Source organism: Vulpes lagopus, chromosome 8 (assembly GCF_018345385.1).
Source record: "Vulpes lagopus strain Blue_001 chromosome 8, ASM1834538v1, whole genome shotgun sequence".
NCBI classification, from domain to species: domain Eukaryota; kingdom Metazoa; phylum Chordata; class Mammalia; order Carnivora; family Canidae; genus Vulpes; species Vulpes lagopus.
In genome coordinates this window covers 37952578-37975247 of record NC_054831.1, presented here as the reverse complement: position 1 = coordinate 37975247, position 22670 = coordinate 37952578, and the positions used below count along the sequence as shown (strand labels likewise).

The 22670-nt window shown below is 36.3% G+C and overlaps 1 protein-coding gene across 1 annotated transcript in view; it reads left to right on the top strand.

The window, feature by feature from the left end:
* The window catches only part of LOC121497691 (phospholipid-transporting ATPase IB-like), a 176956-nt gene that overhangs the window by 6685 nt on the left and 147601 nt on the right, over positions 1 to 22670 (top strand). The window contains exons 3-8 of the mRNA XM_041767439.1: positions 2499 to 2598; positions 6425 to 6523; positions 7681 to 7726; positions 8615 to 8655; positions 10818 to 10891; positions 17289 to 17358. Of these exons, the coding sequence (XP_041623373.1) occupies positions 2499 to 2598; positions 6425 to 6523; positions 7681 to 7726; positions 8615 to 8655; positions 10818 to 10891; positions 17289 to 17358 (430 nt within the window). The remainder of the gene's footprint in view (positions 1 to 2498; positions 2599 to 6424; positions 6524 to 7680; positions 7727 to 8614; positions 8656 to 10817; positions 10892 to 17288; positions 17359 to 22670) is intronic.

Genomic DNA, 22670 nt, shown 5'->3' with positions numbered 1-22670 from the left:
ATTATTTCTTCAAATAAATTTTTTGCCCTCTTCTCTTTTTCTTCTTCTAGGATCTCTATAATGTGAATGTTATTATACTTGATGATGTCACGAGTTCCCTTAACCTATTCTCATTTTTCATTATTGGGTTTTCTTTTTGCTGTTCAGATTGGTTGCTTTCTATTACCCTGTATTTGAGATTGCTAATCTCTTCTTCTGCATCCTCTAATCTGCTTGTTGTTTCCTCTAGTGTATTTATTTCTGTTATTGAATTCTTCATATCTCACTGTTTTTTTCAGATTTTTTGTCTCTTTGTTGAAGTTCTCATTGAGTTCATCCACTCTTTCCTCAAGTTCCATGAGTATCTTTATGACAATTATTTTGAAAAAATTTTTAAATTTATTTATTTATTCACGAGAGACATACAGAGAGAGGTAGGGAGAGAAATGGGCTCCCCACGGGGAGCCTGATGTTGGACTTGATCCCAGCACCGCGGGATCACTCCCTGAGCCAAAGGCAGACACTTAACCACTGAGCCACCCAGGCATCCCTGAATTTTTTTTTTATTGGGCATATTATTTTTGTTTCATTTTGTTTTTTTTTTCCTGTGATTTCATCTTGTTCTTTCATTTGTGACATATTCTTCTGTCTCCATTTTGTCTAGCTCTCTGTGTCTAATTTTGTGTACTAGGTAGGCTACTTATGTCTCCTAGACTTAAATATAATGGCCTCCTGTAGAAGAGTTGCCCTGTAGTGCAATCTCCCTTGGTCACCAGAGCCATATCCTCCAGGAGTGTCTCCTGACTGGGCTGCTTGCACCCTCCTCTTATGGTTGGGCCTCAATTACCCTTAATTCAGCCAGCTGCAATGACCCACTTTTCCTTCTGTTTGTGTACTAGATAGGATTTGCTCCCTGCACTGTGGAGAGGCCTATCTGTGGCTACTGTGGGCTTGTTGGTGAGCGGGACCAGAAGTCAGCCTAGCTGTCTGCAAATAGCCTCTTTGCCACAGCTGCAGATGTATAGTACATCTTTCTGTGTAACCAGCTAAGAGGCCCGACTGCAGAAACTGTGGGTATGTTAGTATGTGGGGTTATCTCTCCCTCTCTCCAGGGTAGGAGTCACTTTGAAGTGTTGCTGTTCCCTGTGGGAGTTGCTTGCAGAGTGTGGTGGGGCAGGAGTTGTTTTGGTGGGATGCCTGCTGAGGAATCAGGCTGGCTGGATAGGGTGGGTTCACAGGGGAATGCTGGGTTGGGGCACCAAATGCTAGTAAGGTAGACGAACAGTATTTCTGGCTCCCACAAACATCTGGCTACCTAGGCTAGAAAGAGAAATGGCCTCCTCCAGCACTCTTATTCCCAGAAAACTCTCATGCAGATTCCTGTTCCTGCAGCATACCTTCTAACATTAGTAAATAAATATCCTTCCTGTATACTCCCTGTGCTTTTGAAACTGATGCTTCTGTGTTAGGTCTTGGACTGAGTTTTTTAGTATACTGGCTCTTTAAGGGCAGGGACTCAGTTTTTTCTCACTCTCTGGCTCTCCCACAGTTATGTCTGCTGAGTTTTACAGCCCTTGGATTGAAGTCCTCCTGGTTTTCAAAGCCAGATTTTTCGGGACTCATCAGTGTGGGTCCCCAGGTCTGGGGGTGCCCTGTGTAGGGTCAGACTCCCTCACTTCTTGGGGCTTATGCTGTCTCTCCTGTTTGTGGCTACTTGTGCAGGGAATTTGGTTTCCAATTACAACTCTGCCCTTCCTGCCCTTTTTGGTGTGGCTTCTCTGGGATGGAGCTGTTATCTCAGTGTGTTTGTGGGATAAGTTGAACTCAGGATCCTCCTATTCTGCTGGCTTCCCAAAACTCCTGGTCTTTCTGATTTAAAAATATAGTAGATTAATTAGAAAACACGAAACACACTGGTGATGATTTTCTTTGTCCATGACATGGCTTAGGCATTTAAGATAACTTTTAGTGATAAAGAGCCCATGAGGGAGAGAAGGGAGAAAAATTGGTGGCTCTTACCATCCTTGAACTATAAGAGAAATGTTACTTAGAAGTTTTGTTACAAGAATTATAGGCCACTCAGGACACCTGGGTGGCTCAGTGGTTGAGCATCTGCCTTCGGCTCAGGGTGTGATCCCGGGATCCCAGATTGAGTCCCTCATTGGGCTCCTTGTGAGGAGCCTGCTTCTCCCTCTGCCTATGTCTCTGCCTCTCTCTCTCTCTCTCTCTCTCTCGGTCTTTCGTGAATAAAATCTTAAAAAAAAAAAGAATTATAGGCCATTAGAAAATGTGGAATACATCTTGCTTATCTACTGTATCTACTGTTTCTGAAATGGGGAAAATTCTTTCTTTATTCTAACATTGTTTTCAGATAACAATGAATGTTTTTAAAAATGAAAAAAATCTTTAGAAAAGAGTCAGTGTTTTACAACAATATTTTATCCACTTCTGGGTTTTTCTTTGATGTTTTTAGAGTTCACAGTATTAATTGACAGTGGTATTTTTCTTTTTATCTACAGCACAGCCAAGTACAACATGTGGTCATTCCTCCCTCGATATTTATATCTGCAGTTTAGCAAAGCTGCTAATGCTTTCTTCCTGTTCATTACTATATTACAGGTAATATTTCTGAACACATTACTAGAATAAGCTTTCTAAAAAAGAAAATATAAAAAGCTCACTTAGCTGAAATAAGAATTTGATATAGAGAATAAATTCAAACACTGTAAGAAGAGAACTCTCTTCTTACAATTATTAAGTTATTCAGTAAGACATCCAAACTCCCATTTTTGGCCTGAAAAACATGTTGATGCCCAATATATGAACTGGTCCACAGTTCTTCCTGATTTAGATCACTAATGAATTATTATTGGACTGACTTTTATAATTTATGCCACCTCCATGATAGGATAATTTTAATATTTTTAAAGGAATAGTTTGAAGAAAGTCCAAATGCCAGTTGAAAATAACTAATTTTGTTTTCTATCTTTTTTTTGTATTTCAGTAAGAATAGTTAATGTGAGATCTACCTCCTTAACAATTTTAACTGTACAATACAGCAATGTTAACCATGGACATCTGTTGTACAGCAGATATCTAGGATTTATTAATCATGTATAACTGAAACTTTATGCTCGTTGAATAACAACTCCTCATCTCTCCCTCTCTCCATCCCCTGACATCACCATTTTACTCTCTGATTCCATGAATCTATATTAGATGTGTCATAGAAGTGGACTTATGCAGATTTATCAGTCTGTGGCTAGCTTATTTCACTTAGCATAATGTCCTCAAGGTTCCATGTTGTTATGTGTGGCAAGACTTCCATCTTTTTTTTTTTTTTAATTTTCATTTATTTATGATAGTCACAGAGAGAGAGAGAGAGAGAGAGGCAGAGACACAGGCAGAGGGAGAAGCAGGCTCCATGCACCGGGAGCCTGACGTGGGATTCGATCCCGGGTCTCCAGGATCGCGCCCTGGGCCAAAGGCAGGCGCTAAACCGCTGCGCCACCCAGGGATCCCGACTTCCATCTTTTTAAAGTCTGAATAATATTCCATTATATGTATGCCACATTTTCTTTATCCAGTCCATCCATTGACAGATTGTTCACATATCTTGGCTATGGTGAAAAATGCTGCTATGAACATGGGAGTGCTGCTATCTCTCCAAGATCCTGATTTCAACTCTTTTGGATAAATACCCAGAAGTAGGATTGCTGAACCATATGGTAGTTCTATTTTTAAGTTTTTGAAAAAGCTTCATATTATTTTCTGTAATTTCAGCACCATTTTCTATTCCCACCAGAAGTGTACAAGGGTTCCAATCTTTTCACATCCTTACCAGCACTCATTAATTTTTCGTGTTTTGCTAGTAGCCATCCTGACATGCATGTATGAGGTGATATCTCAATGTGGTCTTGAATTTCATTTGCTTGATGTGTGATACTGAGCACCTTTACATACATTTCAAAATGTACCTCTTGGCCATTTACATGTTGTCTTTGGAGAAATTCTATTCAGGTCCTTTGCCCATTTTGATTGGATTATTATTATTTTTTTCCTGTTGGGTTGGAGTACCTTAAAAATCCTTATCACATGGAGGATTTTCATATATTTTCTCCTATTATGTAGGTTGCCTTTTCATTTTGTTGATGGTTCCTCTTGCTGGGCAGAAGCTTTTCAGTTTGATGTAGTCCCACTTGTCTATTTTTGCTTTTGTTGCCTGTGCTTTTGGCCTCATATCCAGGAAATCATTGCCAAGACCAATGTCTAGAAGCTTTCCCTCTATGTTTTCTTTTAGGAATAACATCTTTTCAAAACAGTTAAATTCAAGGCTTTCTATAATTTATTTTTTTCCTGTTTATTCAACCTTATTTTCATCATGAACCCTACAATCCAATGCAATCCAAGAGGCAAGTCCTCTCACAATTCCCTAGTTTTCTTCCTATCTCTAGACCTTGGTTCATTCTATTACCTAACCCAGAAGGCACTCATCAGGCTATACTCTACACATTTTCTTAAAAGCACAACTCAAAATCACCCTCCTCTCAACTTCACCAAATGCCATACTCCATGTTGATTTCCCCCATCTTTCTCATCTGTAGCAGTGATCTATTCTATACATTATAATTGGCTTTATTTTTCCTGGCAAACTCTAAGTTCCTAGAGAATAGAAAAAATGCCTTCAAATGGCCAACTTTTGAGATAAGAATTTAATATATCGGTTGAATTGAACTTAAACAGAAGATGGCATTAGTAAACATTTACAGAGGTCCCATAGTATGTACCAAAGTCCGTGCATGGAATTAAGAATTCAAGGATGAATTATCAGACATAGTTCCTACCTTTGGAGAGCTGGTAGTCTTAACATACAAGTACTTTAAGACATATCTATAAAATGCTAGAGAAACAGAGACTACTTTGGGCTTGAGGGTGAATGGTTCAGGAAAAGCTGCTGAAAATGAAGATGACATTTGAGCCAAAGAATAGAGGAGAAGGAGTTTAACAGTAAGCAGAGGGGCAGTGGAAGAAGAGAAGGTCTTTTGAGCTCAGGAGATTGTGAATATAGGCACAGAAATGGGAAACGCTGGTTGCCAGGGACCAAGGGGGGGAAAGGAAAGAGGTAAAAATTTCTCTGAGAAGGTTTTATAGATTTTGAATTGTGAAAATTTAAAGTATTAAATTTTTTTCTAGTGTCTGAAATGTTCTGGAAGCAGGAAAAAAATTTGTTTGGAGCATAAAGTAGAAAAGAAGCTGAAGATGTCATCTGAGATCAGGTTATACGAAACTTAGCATGTTACATTCAGAAGCTCAGACTGTAATCTAGGGACAGTGAGAAGGTAATGACAGGAGCGAAAGTGAAGTGACCAGCTCTGGCTAGGCTTAACTGAGGGAAAGACAGAGAGAGGCCTGTAAGCAGCAAGACTGGCTTGGAGGTGCATTGCAGAGAGATAGAGAAGAGGGACAGATAGAAGTTATTTGAAAGACAGATTTAATTGATAGCCTAAATGATCTTAAAATTTCTCCTCTTCTTCCTCTGGTTCTCAGATTGCTTTTAAAGTAGTTGCGAGAATTATCAAGAACTTCACAATAGACACTATTTTGCTCCACAAAGAAATAAGCCAGCAGGAAATAAGGCAGCATAGAGAGTACACACAGGCCCATGCCTGGAAATACAAGCCTAAAAACTGGTCTAAATCTGGAAAACTTAAAGGGTCCAATCTAGGACCTCACCTACCCTTCCATCCATCAGGAAACTGCCACAGCCTGTTTATCACTTTATTTCTCATAATTAATTAATTAATTCATTAATTAATTATTGAGTGTGAGCAGGGTGGGGAGGAGTTGGAAGGGGCAGAGGGAGAGAGAGAGAATCTTAGGCAGGCTCCCACACAGGGCTTGATCTCACAACCCCAAGATCATGACCTGAGAAAAAATCAAGAGTTGGACACTTAACGGACTGAGCTACCCAGGCACCCCACTGTATTTCTCATATTTTAAAGAGTGGCAGGTAGACCTATAGCAAGCAGTCTCCACAGGTAATTTGTTACTACAACAAATGTTGTTCTCATGTGCCTCCAAAAAATTTCTCTTCTGCCTCAAAAAAGAAGTAAGATTCAGTTAACTGACCTTCTGGATTTAACTCTTTTGAAAGGATGCTATTTTAGACACTTAAGTTCTGAACTAGTCTCTTCGAAATGTAATAAAAGTATTCTATTGGAGAGATGACATAAGGACTGAAGTGTTAAGCAGTCACACTGGTGACTTTTCCATAATGTGATGTTTAGTATCATGCTTAAGGGTGGATTTGATGTGCTAAGAGTCTCATTTAACACCGTGTGTTGTTCTTATGTCCTGAGTATGTCACTAGCTGCCTGACTTTTAGTGTTAGCAAAATGTAAGAAATATTTATCATAAGATTCACAGTGTAACTCTGTTTTTGCAGCAAATTCCAGATGTGTCTCCAACAGGAAAATATACAACTCTCTTGCCTTTGATGATTATTCTTACAATTTCAGGCATCAAAGAGATTGTAGAAGATTATGTAAGTTTACTGTTAGTGAAATGTTCTCAAAACTACTGTCATGAGTAGAAGGGGTATGTTGTTGTTGTTGTTTTTCTTTCAAGCTTCTAGTTGGAGCTGGTATAATTCTTTAAATCTGTAGTTGCTTTTCACATCAACTTAATGCAAGCACATTAAGGTTTTAAGGTTTCAGATTTTAAATTGTGTGTGTGTGTGTGTGTGTGTGTGTGTGTGTGTGTATGTTTGAGAAATCAGTGGCACCTAATAGTGATCATAAGATGTATCTTGGAGGATATAATGCAATTAGAAAGTCCTAACTGGCTAGAAAGTTCAGAAATTGTGCAGTGACTTCATTTCTTCTTTAACCTTATCACAGATACAGTGTCACATGAGCCTACAGATTTTAGCAGTGAAGGAAAAGAAGAGGGATATATAATACTGTTTTCTGTTTGTTCTGACCCTCCCAGGTACAGCCGAGGTCACTCTGAGTCCCCTTCCTCCTCACTCACAATCCTAATGCTCATTTTCCAAAATTGCTGGCTATTGTTGTTCCTATGTTTCTGCCTCATTCCTATCTTATAAAGATAGATCATCAGTAAAATCTCTTTGGTTGCTGGTCTTTTGATTGGTTTATAATATGAAAGAAAATTTTCAAACTTAATCAAAAGCCCTGGGCTGAATTGGGGCAAAATTCAAGATTGCTAATTAGTGTTTAAAGCAGCATATAATATACTGGCATTTCAAGTAGCGCTTCACTATGTAGGAGACCCTGTATTGTCTGTATTTATATGTGTGTATGTTTTGTGTGTGTGTGTGTGTGTGTGTGTGTGTGTGTGTGTATCCATTTAAACTGAGGCTCAGACAGGTTAGTGACCTGACACGGCTGTATTCGTAAGAGGCAGAGCTGGAATGTCAACCAAGGAAGCTGTTGCCATAGGCCACACACTTAACCACTTTGCTATACTCCCTCCCTTAGATCACATTTCAATGTAAAAGTCAGATAAGGGCAAAACAAAATTGTAATCAATTATAGTAAACAAAACAAAACAAAACAAAACAAAAACTCCACCCTTTACAAGTAGGTTTGCTGCCTCTATTCTTTAAACCTATGACTTGTATTATGATGTGAATTACTCATTTTGAACTTTTGACATAATGGATTTTTTTTTCTATAACAGAAACGACATATAGCAGACAAATTAGTTAACACAAAGGATATAATAGGTAAGATACTAGATTAAGTTTTTATCCCTCTTTACTATTAAAAAAAATACCCAAATTGACCAAATAGATACATGTACTTTGTTTCATAATGTTTTATTATTTAAAGAAATACAGGAACAAAGAACAACAACCATAAGGAAACTGTTTCTTATATGTGAAAATTGTCAGTTTTGCTAATTAGAATAAAAGAAAAGAAAAAAGATGGGAAGCTGGAATATTTGGGATATGAGCAATTCTTATATTGATAAAAACAATCTGGGTGTTACATAGTCTCTCTCAATCCTAGCTTTGAAATGTGCTATTCTTTGTAATTGATTAGAAATGTATAATGTTGCTTTTCAGGCTATCAGCCAGTATTTTAGCATGTAATAGCAAATGGTTTTCTCTTTAGAATCAGAAGTAACTTAATGTAGGGTCACTTGGGTAGCTCAGTTGATTAAGCATCTACCTTTGGCTCAGGTCTTGATTCCAGAGTCCTGGGATTGAGTCTGCTTTGGGCGACCTGCTCAGTGGGAAGTATGTTTCTCCTACTACTTGCCACTGTGCCTCCTTGTGCTCTCTCTCTCTCTCTCGCTCTCTCTCAGTCTGTCAAACAATAAATAAAATATTTTTTTAAAAAGAAGTAATTTAATGTAGCTTTACCTATGGGTCATTTCTCTATCATTAAGTTAGTTTAGGTTGCATTGTATTATGCATATCACTCTATTTTGGTGCAGTGCATGTGAACAGAGTTTCCATATTTTTCCAGTTTATATCAAGGTTAAATTAATAAAGACAGTACTTTATAAAGAAACACTTTTGGGTTTTTTTTGGGAAAAGTATCTTTTATGATTTTGGACTTTACCTAATGCAATTGTTACAGTTAATACGTAGCTATATGTTTTCCAGTGTTAAGAGAGAATGTGTGGAAAATCATTATGTGGAAAGAGGTAAGAATGTATTATAAGTTTTCACTTAGTAATAAACACCTATCATATTTAAACAGATTTTTATCCATGAAACATGCCTTTAAGAACTGTCATATTATCCTGTTCTGTAGATGAGTAAGGAAGTAGAGGATCAAAGAGAATAAGTATTTTGCTTAAAGTCACACAGCCTGAAAGTACTGAAAATGGGCTTTGAATTTAAGTCTATTTGGTTGGAAGACTACATGCTTTCTAATGTGCCTCTGTGTTAACCTCTGTGTCATTGTCTGGAATTTTTAAGGATGATGCTTCACAAACTGTTGATCAGGGTACAAGACAATCATTATATGGAGACTACATCAGGGAATGTTTTCATAAATATTTGCCCTATGATAGAAGTTAAAGGCATAGTGGGGCTAGATACTTTGTCTTCCTCAATAATTCATTGCTGACCAGTGTAAAATTCCTTTGAGGACTAATTATAAAAATGTTTTCATTTCTAAGTATTGTCAGTATTTCTTGCCCTGAGAGAGATAAAACAGATGAGTCAGTCATGATTGCAATTTTGCTCCTCTCATTGGACCAAGAGAAAGAAGTCCCTGAGATCCACTCCATCCCTGGTGGCAGAGTCTCAGGGGAGAGGGTTGGTGAGAGACAAGGGGAAAGGAGTGAGGTTGCAGGAGGTTGGGGGATGGCAGGCTTCTTTCTGAGTAGAGGTAATTATATGATTGAGTTTAATTTACCTCCAGTGCCTTCCAGTGAAAGAACACGTCAAACAACTAGAGCCAAGGACCAGGAATTCTTATCCTTCTTGACTGCTTTTACACCTGTCTAACCAAATGGAGCACTTTACACAGGTGCTTACAAAAGGAAAAGGATGCTGATTTGGGGTCCTGTGGGCAAAATAGAAATAAGAGTTTGTAAGAGACGTGCTGTTCATGACCTCCCTTAGGGTGATGACTGCCTACTGTCAGTTCCCTGGGTACATAATCTTCTGCCTTAATATTGTTTCTGGGGGGAAATCTAGTTTTAATCACAAAGTCTCAGCTTGTCTCATTTTAGCCATTGCTAGATTGTGCTGTAAGTTAGTTGTTTATATAAGCTACAAATGCCTTGTTCACTGCACTGTGAACTTGATATAAGTTGTGAATGTTTAATTAACAATTCTTTTTTCTTCCCTACTATTACATGTGTTCTCAGCATTTATAGACACAGCTTTTAAGATTCTCTTCTCACTTTGATTTGAAATATTTAATTAATCTTTGCTCAATTAATGAAGATAGAAATGATCTATATAATCATACTATAAAAAGAAAAATAGAGTCTCCTTGTTCTTTTCCTCTTCAGAAAGAAATTATTATTTTTTTCAGTATAGGTCCAGAATTAGTTTAGGAAAGAATTTCAATCCTCTCTCCTCCCTCAGCTTTTCTAGCTGCCCAGGAAGGGCCTGTGAATTTTGAGAGTTGTGTCCTCAATAACTTAGCACAGTGTAAATGCTTAAGGCGTTTGTTCAAGAAAAGCACACAGGAAGGAAGCATCGAAAACTCATATTGCTTTCTTCATGTATTGTTCCTAGTATTTAGATCTCTCTTTCTTACAAGTTAGAATTCACTCATACATTCAGTAAACAAATATTGATTGATTGATTGAGATGGGCATTTTTTTCTGTTCTACGTGAAGCTCCAGACCAGCAGAGAGAAACTGCACCATTAGGCAAGCAATTACAGTGTGATAGTGTATGAACTGCACATCACTGCAAAAACAGTTGCTTGAATTTCTCAACTTTGGCATTATTTACATTTTGGGTCAGAAAATCATTTGTTGAGGTGGGGGGCTGTCCTGTGCATTGTGGAATGTTTAGCAGCATCCCTGGCCTCTATCCCCTTGATGCCAATAGCATCATCTCCTAAAACCCCCCAAAGTTGTGTCAACTCAAAATGTCTCCAGATACTTCCAGATACTTCCATCCCTGATGGAAGGGCAGGGCAAATAGCTCCTGGTTAAGAACAACTGTGTTAGAGGAATGAATCCCTCAAAGAATAAAATTGTTCTAAAATATCTAGAGTTTCTTAGCATGGTTCCAGAATTTTCAGATCATACATTTTTCTTAAAAATATTTGACACATTTTGACTCTGTGTTTGCTTTTAAAATTGATGCATCTGTGATTTCTCTCATGGTTTCAAAGGTAATTGTGGGCGATATTGTGAAGGCCTCAAATGGACAGTTCCTTCCTGCAGACATGGTTCTGATTTCTTCCAGGTTGGTTATGATAGTGGGCATTGAAGGAACTTTTTTTTTTTTTTTTAGATTTATTTACTTATTATTTTGGAGGGGAAGGGGCAGACTGGGAGAGAGAATTTCAAGCAAACTCTGTGCTGAGCATGGAGCCTGACACAGGGCTTGATCTCACGACCCTGAGATCAAAACCTGAGCCAAACCCAAGAGCCACATTCTTAACAGACTGAGCCACCTAGGCACCCCCATTTAAGGAATTCTTATTCTGAATTAGAAATTTTAAGAAAACCAAAGGCCTTCCCTTTCACCCCTTTCTCCATCTCTTTCTATATGATAGACCAGCAAAGTTTTACTGCAAAGTCAAGTTGCAAAACCTTTTACTGTGAAAGGACTGATAGTAAATATTTTCAGCTTTGAGGGCCATGCAAACTCTGTTGTAGCATCAGAAGCAGCCATAGGCAATATGTAAACAAATAGGTGTGGCCGTGTTCCTATAAAACTTTATTTATAAAAAGAGTCAGAGCCTCTTTATAGCCTGTGGGCCATAGTTTGCTGACTGCTTTTCTATCCTTTTATTATCTTTTCTTTAATTCCCTGGACATATATTCTTCCATCCTAATTTTTAGATTAATTCCATCCTTTCTGTAATTTTTACAGACATTCAGAAAAATTTAAAATATTTACACTTATTATCATATTTTAATCTCATGCTAATACTGAGATGTTTCTATTCTATAAACAGTGACTCACACGAGAATAAGTGATTTTTCAGTAGCATTTAGTGGGCTCGTGTGAGGCTCAAATTTAAAAACACAGTCTCTGTTCTTTATGTAGAACTATTCATTGGCTGTTTTGGAGGAAACTTATACAGAGACTCCCTACAATCAGTATTTCCTTCCCATTAGGTCATGTCTGACCACCTCCTCATCTGTATCTATATTGGGCCCCTTGGAGAGCTCAGCTCTGTCCTCGTGTTCCCTCTAAGGAGAACATAGTTTAGGGCATCTCTAGGTAAGAGTGGCTATAGTCATGAACACAGCTGCATTTGATATGTTGGGTAAAATGTTTCCCTAGATCAAGTCATAATCATCTCAAAGTGATAAAAACATGTTCCTCGCCTTCTAGACACAGATCATCTTGGAGCGTGGAGAGATTTATTGGGAAGAGAGATTTGTTCCACAGCCATTATCAAAGCTTCTGGAAAAGCAGAAATACCAAAGCTAACTCTTATTCCTACCAGATGTAATTTGTTCTTGCCACCAGTGCTTTAACCTATTGGACAAAAGAGCTTACTGTTATTTCTTAGAAAAAGACTAATAAAATTCTGGTAAGATTAATCAGGGAAGAAAAAAGGGCACAAGTACACAATATAAAAAATTGAGAAGTTGATATAATTAGAAATGCATCAGAGATTAAAGAGAAGATCTAATGAAAGTTTATAATCATGTTTTAGCATTTAAATAAAATGCATAAATCCATAGAAAAATATAACTTACCAAAAGTTGTTTTAGAAAGGATATAGAACCTGAATGGTCATGTAATCATTAAAAATACTATGAAAGTAGTAAAAAAAAAAAAACCCACAAAGAGACTATCAGGACCAGACACTGTAATTGTAAAATTCTGTCACATGATCAATGTAGAGGAAATACCAATCTTCCAATAAACTGTTCAAAGAGATAGAAAGAAAGAATACTCTCTAGTTAATTTTCTGAGGCTGATACATATAACCTTCATACAAAAAATGAACAAAGATGGGATGATAAAGTAAATTTACAGGTGTGTTTTGTTGTTAATTATAATATAAAAATACTAAAACTTGACAATATTAAAGACGGTAATATGTAATGGTCAGATGGGGTTCATCACAGGAATGCAATTTATTTTTATAATAAGGAGTCTGATTCCATTTTTGGATGTTTGCTGACAACTTTTAAGCCTCTCTTCCTCTTCCCCTTCGTGCACTTCTGGGCTGCCTAACAGGAAAGCCTGTGTGCACCCTCCTTTGGCACCTTATAAATAATAACCTTCCCACCATTTTGGTGTGTTTGTGGCATTATCAGTTTTGACACTCAAACCAAATCTTGGGTAGGGCTTGATCCTACTTCTGAAGAGTGACCACAGCAGTTTCATTATTAGGAAACCAAAGAACGCACTTTAATGCATTTTCATTTTAGTAGATTAAAAGGTAAAAAACATGATTATATCAATAGGAGCATTTAAAAATATGCAACATTCATTTGTGATAAAAACTCCTAGAAAACTACCAATAAAAGGAAACTATTTTAACCCAATCAAAGGAAAAAACTGGTATATATGGAGTAGAATAAAAGAACAAGATTCTCATTATTTGTAGATGATATTATTGTGTACATAACCCCCCAAATTGTTATAGATAATAAGTAACCAATATATTGCTTAATGATACACACAAATGTAGTAATGAAATTATAAAGAAAAGGAAATAATTATCACAAATATTAATATAGTAGCTATCTCTAGGAGGAAGAGAGGAAAAGCAATTGGGAGGCCTTTCTGGTCAATTTCTTATCTGGCAATATATATAGCAATACAACAGTATTTTGTTGTTCTCACACTATAAACATTCTATAAACTTTTGGATGTATGATATATTTCACACAAAAAATAAAATTTAATTTTTGCTATCTTTCAAATCTGTAAGAGATACATATAAAAATTTGCTAAAATTCACTTTCTTTGAAACATTTGTCTTCTCTATAAAAAATATTTTAAAAGCAGGTACCACTTTATTGGCCCTAGATATGCATATCTCATGATCAAATTTAGCGACAAAAAATTTTTTAAATAAGGGCTATTGGTCTAATGGAAAAGCTTTATCATTTGGAACAGATATTTTCTATTTGTATTCTTGGTTCTCACTTCTCTCAGAAAAAAGAATAGTTTGTTTTATGTTTTCCATGTGGGAATTGTAAAAATAGAAAGATAATAAGAAGAGTGAAAATATGCTTTGAAAGGAGAAACACCAATACAATGTTCTAAGCCAGTCAGGGCTTGAACAAAATCATGGTTATATGATTGCTAGACTGAGTACATTAGAGTATTTCAAATTTGAAAGAGGAGTTTCAAGGGGCTTTTAAATGTTTTAATTTTTTAGAATAGCTAATTCACACATGTGTTTCAAGTTTTAAAAGTTAGGAAAAGACATCCAGGGATGTCTCCCTCCCTTCTGTTTCCCTGCCATCAGATATGCAATGCTATTATGTTCCTGTGTATACTTCCAGGGATCTTTTATGTTTATAGACAAATACATCTATATACATCCCCCCCTTGTATTTTGCAAGCTTTATGTTTTCATTTATAAATGTATCTAAAATATCTTCTTTTTTTTAGTTTTTTTTTTAAGGTGTCAAGTTAAGGTTATTAATTTGAGATTTTTCTTTTTAATTTTTTAAAATGTAGTCATTTACAGGTATAAATTTAACTCTCATTCACTTCAAAGTATTTTTTAACTTCCTTTTTGATCTCTCTTTGACCCATTGGTTATTTAGTAGTGTGTTCTTTAAATTCCACTTATTTGGGAATTCCCCAAATTTATTTCCCTATTAATTTCCAACTTCATCCTATTGTGATCTAAGAATGTACTTTGTATGATTTCAATCCTTTAAATTTATTGAGGCTTGTTGTATGGTCTAGCATGTGATCAATCTTGGAGAATATTCAAAGAATGTGTATTTTTTTTCACTGCTTTGAATATGTCATCCTAGTGCCTTCTATCCTCCAAGGTTTGTTTGTTTGTTTGTTTGTTTCTTTCTTTCTTTCTTTCTTTCTTTCTTCTTTCTTTCTTTCTTTCAGATTCATTAATATGAAAGAGAGACAGAGAGAGGGGGAGGAGCAGGGAGAGGGAGAAAGAATCTCAAGCAGACTCCATGCTGAGTGCAAAACCCAATGAAAGGCTAGATCTTATGACCCTGAGTTCATGATTTTAGCCAAAGCCAAGAGTTGGATGCTTAACCGACTGTGCCACCCAGGTGCCCCAATCCTCCAAAGTTTCTGCTGAGAAATGATTTATAGTCTTATTTGGCATCTCTTGAAAGTGGTGAGTAGCTTTCCCCTTGTTACTTTCAAGATTTTCTCTTTGGCTTTAACTTTTAACACTTTGATTATTATTTGTCTAGGTGTGGTTTCTTTGAGAATATTTTACTTGAAGGCTTATTTTGTTGAGCTTCTTGGATGTATAGATTAATGCTCTTCATCAACTTTCAGAGCTTTTGGGACAGCATTTCTTTAATATTTTTTTCTGCCCCTTTCTCAGTTTTCTCCTTTTGGGACTCCCATTATGCATTTGTTGGTATGTTTGTTTGTATTCCACATGTTTCTGAGGCTTTGTTTATTTTTCTTTATTCTTTAAAATTTTTGTTTCTTAGACTGAGTTATCTCAATTGATCTATCTTCAGGTTTGAGTCTTCAAATCTAAGCAATGAATTTTTCACTTCACTTATTGTACTTTTCAACTTAGAATTTTTATTTGGTCTCATTTTTATCATTTTTATTTCTTTCTTGATAATCTTTATTTGATGGGACATATTCTAATATGTTATTTCTTTCAACATAATTTCTTTTAGCTATTTGAACATATTTAGCATGTCTGATTTACATTTTTGTGTAGTAAGTTCAATGTCTGGTTTTGCTCAGGGACGCTTTCTATTGATTGCTTTTTAATCTGTGTATGGATCATACTTACTTCTCATGGTTTTTTATTGAAAGTGGGACATTTTAAGTAATATAATGTGGCATCTCTGGCAATCAGATTCTTCCTCTTACCTAGGATTTATTTAAAAAAAATTTTTTAAGGGATCCCTGCCCAGTGTGGAGCCCAAAGCAGGCTTGAATTCATGACCTTGAGATGAAGACCTGAGCTGAGATCAAGATTTGGATACCTAACCGACTAAGCCACCCAGGCACCCCACCCAGGACTTATTTGTGTTGCTTCTCAGTACAAATTTTTCTTATAGGCCCTTTGATTAGTCTATTGTTTCCCCTGTTATATATCACCTCAGACACTGCAATATTAAAACACTTTCATGATGTTCTCAACAAATGTTTTCCCCATCCCCGCCACTGTTTACCCAGGATTTTAGCACTGGGTAAACTCTGGGTCAGGTCAAATAAAAACAAGCCCTTCAAGGGGAACCTTTCAGAGATCCATCATATAGGTAAAATAATGACTTTATGGGAACATACTTTGAAAGAAGTCTTGCTGTTTTATGCTCCCTCATTACCAGGAATGTGGACTATTATATTTAAAGCAGCCAAAAGGAAGAGGTGGAACTTTTTAAAAACCAATATTTGGCTTTTTTTTTTTCTTGAGTAAAATCTCCCTGAGTTAAGTATTTAATTAATTTTCCAAGTTCTAAGAAAGTTGATTCTCATAGTTTTTGTCAGTTATCTCACTGTTTTATAGAAGAGAAAATTTTTGGAAGTTCTTACTTTGTTATATCACTGATATTTTTAATAAAGATATATTTTTATTTTGGAGGTATATGGTCTTATCTGGCAAAATTGATACAGATTGTTTTACTTTAAACTTGATAATCAGTAAGTGAAATACAGTCAAAAAGAGTTAAGACTGAAATCAAAACTAAGTAAACTTTAATGACAGTTTTTGTTATTCTTTGTGGCATTTCCCCCCCAAAACAATTAATTTTCGTGAATGAATTGCATTTGACATGGAGTAGAATCTGGCAAGGCAAATGTTTGTTACTTTAGTGTCTTGACTTAAATGATGAGGTTAGGTAGAAATAGAGAAGCCCAAGTGTAGTGTTTGAGAGCCTCTGCTCTGTCCAGAGTTATCCTAAAGATTTTACCCTCATTATATAAAGACCATAGAGCCTGAGCCATTGGGAACTACAATGGACGTATTTTAGAAAATAACAGAATTTTAGATTTGACCTTAGCTTTGACACTGGTCTGTTATGAGCTATATAACCTCTTCTGTTCACCCTCAGCCATTTCTCTTTTTTGGGATTAAAGGGCTTTGTAGGGGTAGAAAGTTTTCTACCATAAGATGAATTTTAGACTTGTAGTATCAGACTGCTAATGTCTCCTGAAAAAGTAATTGTAATTCTTTCAGCTTTATTATTTTTTTAAAGATTTTATTTATTTATTAATGAGAGACACAGAAAGAGAGGCAGAGACACAGGCAGAGGGAGAAGCAGGCTCTATGCAGGGAGCCCGATGTGGGACTTGATCCCGCGACTCCAGGATCATGCCCTGGGCTGAAGGCAGGTGCTAAACGGCTGAGCCACCCAGGTGTCCCATTCTTTCAGCTTTCAAAAGTCCTTTCAGCTGTTGATGTAGGTCTTATTTCATTGTTAACATTATTGGGAAATTAATTTTTAGAGAGATATTAATTCAATGTTATTTGCTTTATCTTCCTTAGTGAACCTCAAGTAACATGCTATGTTGCAACATCTAATCTGGATGGGGAGACAAACCTAAAATTACGGCAGGTAAAGACACTTTTTTTTTTTAATTTTAATTTTTATTTATTTATGATAGTCACACACAGAGAGAGAGAGAGAGAGAGAGAGAGAGAGAGAGAGGCAGAGACATAGGCAGAGGGAGAAGCAGGCTCCATGCACCGGGAGCCTGATGTGGGATTCGATCCCGGGTCTCCAGGATCGCGCCCTGGGCCAAAGGCAAGCGCCAAACCACTGCGCCACCCAGGGATCCCAAGACACTTTTTTTAAAAGATTTATTTATTTATCCATAAGAGACACAGAGAGAGAGAGAGAGAGAGGCAGAGACATAGGCAGAGGGAGAAGCAGGCTCTTCACAGGGAGCTCAATGTGGGACTCAATCCCGGATCCTGAGATCACACCCTGAACTGAAGGCAGATGCTCAACTGCTGAGCCACCCAGGCATCCCAAGACACCTTTTTAAATCCTAATTCTGTGTCTAAGCTCACAATGCCAATTTTTTCCAGGTACCAGTTATTATTTTTCTCATGAAGAAAAGTATTTCTCTGCTGTTGTATAGAGGTAATTCATTCTCACTAATTATTTAGAGGGGTACTTTTAAAAAGTTAAGTAGGAACTAGGTGATATGTCACTAGTGCAAGAAAAAAAATGTCCTATAAAATTCAGGTCATATAAAGGATGACATGCCTTTGTGCATATTATTTTGAGGATATTTTTGTTAATGCTTTGGTGATAAAACAACCGTCGTGATAAATATCATAACTAGATTAAAGGGGTATAAATGAGCTCTGAGCATATAACCACTGCTTTTTAAACTATCATTTGCATTTCAGAGTAACTTGTGATTATAAAAGAGATAGTTTTCCAATTAACTTCCTATTAATGGAAAAGAGACAATCTTTAAGATAATTGAGTCTGCTTTATCACTTTGCTTCAGCAAGGAAGTCCCTGAATTTACATTTGACTATTTACATGTCTGCTAATCTTTTTTGCAAACTTTAATTTGATTTAATGAAAAAAATGAAAAATGAAAAAAACATATTTAGAATTTATTAAAGTAATATATCATCTTTGTAAAAATAATATAAATAATATAGAAACTTTGGCTGTCTGTTAAACTTTATCTCCTCCTTCCAAATCCCATCTTTATTCCCAGTACTAATTATTGTAATAGTTTGGTGGTACCTTCCTGATTTTTAAAAATGCAATTACAGATTTCTGTTTCAGGGGAAATGAAGTTAACATACTTTCTTTTATTTTTCCTGCTGAGGACAACTAAAACCTTTGGACATTATATAGAAAGCAAATATGAGAAGACACTGAAAGAGTGGTTGAAGACAACATATTATGGGACCATAGAACCCAGGGAACAACAGGGTGGCGAGTTCCCTGGGTTTTCTTTTTGCCTCGTATATACCAGGCTTGGAACTGAAGAAACCAAAAACCCAGAAAAACCAATGGCACAGACAAAAAACAAAACAAAATAAAACCTCCATTCTTTAGTCAAAGGACCAGAAAAGGGGCAGCCAGCAGGATAGAAGTTTTGAGACAATGGCCACTCTACTCCAGCAAAACACCAGAGTATTTGGCCCCACTCCCACCTATGCCAGCAAAAGTTAAGTGTGGAGCCTTAGACCTTCACCCTTACCCAGCTGTAATAAGGCACCCAACTCCCCCACAAGAATGTGTCAGAAAAACCAAGTAGGAAGCCAGAACATTTATGGCATGAGATTCTGGAAGGTGAAGAGAGGGTAGAGCTGAAAAACTACTAGAAGAAATGATGACTAAAACTTCACAAATTTGCCAAAAGACACAAACTACAAATTTAAGAAGCTGAGCAAGCCGAAAAGGATAGACCCAAAGAATCTATACCAACTAAAAACTTTTGGAAACAACGAAAAAAAAAAAATATATATTTTTGGCTTCTAGAACTTCAGAGTTTATTTAGAGTTGATCATACAAGGAAACAGAAAAAAAAGAAAGAAAGAAAGAAATGAAATACAGGGGGGAAAAACTGCTTTTACAAACAACAGATTACAGTATGCCCACTTTTCCACCCTGTGCACAGAGTCAGTCTCAGGAATCACGCAGCTCAGGGGTCAGCCCCTCACTGGGTATGTCTCAACGATGCAAGGCCCTCCTAGGAGAATATATCTTACTTCCAGAAGCTCAAACCACTGACTTCTAAGAAAACCTGCCTAATTTCTCTTTGTGTCTTTCTAGATTTCTAGATCATTATTACCCAATTCAGGAAATTCTATAAATCTCACCCTCACTCGAAAAAAAATCTCAGGTCTTTGACTCCCAAGGTCCCACTGCCTGAAGTAGCAGACTCCTTCCTCTAAAAAATGTCATGAATGATAACTATGTGAAGTCAATAAACCCAGTTCCAAAGTTTCCAAAAAATACTATTACTTTAATGGCCATTTTGTCTCAAGAAGGAAAAAAAATGTATATGTGATATGTGTATGATGGATCAGATTTTTTTCAAAGGATATTTATTTGACTGTATTTTTATCCCACACAGATTATGTACTGTTGTGATCTTAAGAATTGCACATAGTTTGGCAAATAAAATTATTTCATATTTATTTTATATATATAAATATTTATATAAATATATATTTATATATATATATCTTTTATAAATATGTTCTAGAAATTTTTAACCTTTGTGATGTGGAGCTATAATAACTACTGAGTTAATTCCACTGAAGATGAAGATTAAAGGTTTTAATCTTGAAAGTGCTTTGGCAACTATGTTTCTTGAACAGGTGGGAGGGGGGATTTTCAGCTGGAACCCACACCAGAAAGCTACCCTCTCTTCTATGAGGAGCTTAAACATGCTCCTTTTGGAAGGCAAGTAACACATAACCAAGTACAGAACATGAAATCAGAGAAGAAAAACATTTGATAGTGCAGTCATTCTCTATTGCAAGGAACTTGAGGCAGACATTTAGCAGATCTTAGTGAGGAAAAGCAAATATGTGAGGAACATATTATGAAAAAACTACTTAAAGTGAAACTTGGGCCATCAGAGAAATACAAATCAAAACCACAATGAGATACCACCTCACACCAGTGAGAATGGGGAAAATTAACAAGGCAGGAAACAACAAATGTTGGAGAGGATGCGGAGAAAAGGGAACCCTCTTACACTGTTGGTGGGAATGTGAACTGGTGCAGCCACTCTGGAAAACTGTGTGGAGGTTCCTCAAAGAGTTAAACATAGACCTGCCCTACGACCCAGCAATTGCACTGTTGGGGATTTACCCCAAAGATTCAGATGCAATGAAACGCCGGGACACCTGCACCCCGATGTTTCTAGCAGCAATGTCCACAATAGCCAAACTGTGGAAGGAGCCTCGGTGTCCATCAAAAGATGAATGGATCAAGAAGATGTGGTTTATGTATACAATGGAATATTCCTCAGCCATTAGAAACGACAAATACCCACCATTTGCTTCAACGTGGATGGAACTGGAGGGTATTATGCTGAGTGAAATGAGTCAATTGGAGAAGGACAAACAGTGTATGTTCTCATTCATTTGGGGAATATAAATAATAGTGAAAGGGAATATAAGGGAAGGGAGAAGAAATGTGTGGGAAATATCAGAAAGGGAGACAGAAAATAAAGACTCCTAACTCTGGGAAACGAACTAGGGGTGGTAGAAGGGGAGGAGTGCGTGGGGTGGGGGTGAATGGGTGACAGACACTGAGGGGGACACTTGACGGGATGAGCACTGGGTGTTATTCTGTATGTTGGTAAATTGAACACCAATAAAAAATTAATTTATAAAAAAATATGCTTCCTCAGTTCAGGAAGAAGAGAATAATAGGTTGTTAGGAGGATAGTAGTTTTAATCAGTTCTGCCCAAATTCCTGTTTCCCTTGGAATACCTCAGTCTTAGGATCCTCCTCATATGTACCATGTGAGTTTGCTCTGGAGATGTATTTATTTTTTCCAGAAATATTGAGCTTCCATCATGTTCCAGGCATTGCTGTAGAAACCAGGGCTATACCAGAGAACAAATCTGACAGGGTCTCTGCCTTCAGGGAGCTGACATTTTACCGGTGGCAGAAGGACAATAACCATTGAATAAAACAGAATAAGGAATTAAGAAGGGTTTTCTAAATGAGACAGTGTAATAAGAAAAAATATTTTAAAGCAGTGAGAGAAAAAGGATCCTACCTATAGGGAAAAGACCCCTCATATAGCAGAAAATTTCTCTTTAAAACCCGTGGAAATCAGAAAAAAAAATGGCATAACATTTTAAAAATGGTGATAGGGAAGAACTGTCAGCCCAGAATCATGTATCCAGCAAAAATACTTTTCAAGAATGAAGAGAGAATTAATACACTCCCGATCGAAGGAAAAATAACAGAATTTGTTGCTACAAGACTCACTGTAAAAGAATGGCTAAAGAAAGGTTTTGAAACAGAAAGGAAACCATAAAAAAGGAACATAAGGAAGAAGGAAGAAAGAACATGATAAGCAAAAATAAAGCTAAATACAATAAGCTTTTTTTTTCCTCTTGAGTTTTCTAAATTATGTTTGATGGTTGAAGCAAAAATCATAAAATTATCTGATATGGTTCTAAATGTGTGGGAGAAATTTAAGATATATAATGATGAGGGTAAAGAGACAAAAGGAAGCAAGGCTTCTATATTTAAACTTGTAAAATGATGATACAAATAAACTATGAGAAGTTGCTTATTAATAACATAATTCCTGGAGCAACCACTGCAATAGTTATATCAAAGGAACATATTTTAAAACAAATAAACCGAAATGGAATTCTAAAAAATGTTCAAGTAATCCAAAGGAAGGCAGGAAAAAGCAAAAAGCAAAACCAGAAAGGAAAAATAAAAATATCAATAATTATATTGAATATAAATGGTATTAATATGCCATTAAGTATTGAGTTAAAGTATCATCTAATGGGTTAGAAACATGATCCAACTATATGCTATTTATTAAAAAAACATTTTTATTTATAATGGTGTAGTCAGGTTAAAAGTAAAAAAAATGGAAAAAGATATATCATGTAAAGATTAATTAAAAGAAATCAGGAATAGCTAGATTAATATCAGGTCAAATAAACATCAGAGCAGATGAAATTGCTAGAGACAGAAAGGAACATTTTTTATCATTATACAATGATAAGGGAGTCAATCCACCAATATGACATAGCAATGCTGATGTATGTATACATCAAAAAACAGAACTGCAAATATGTGAAGCTAAGAGTGATAGAATTTAAAGGATAAATATACAAATCCACATTTACACTTGGAGACTTCAGCTACCCTCATTAATTTACAGAACAACTGGATTGAAC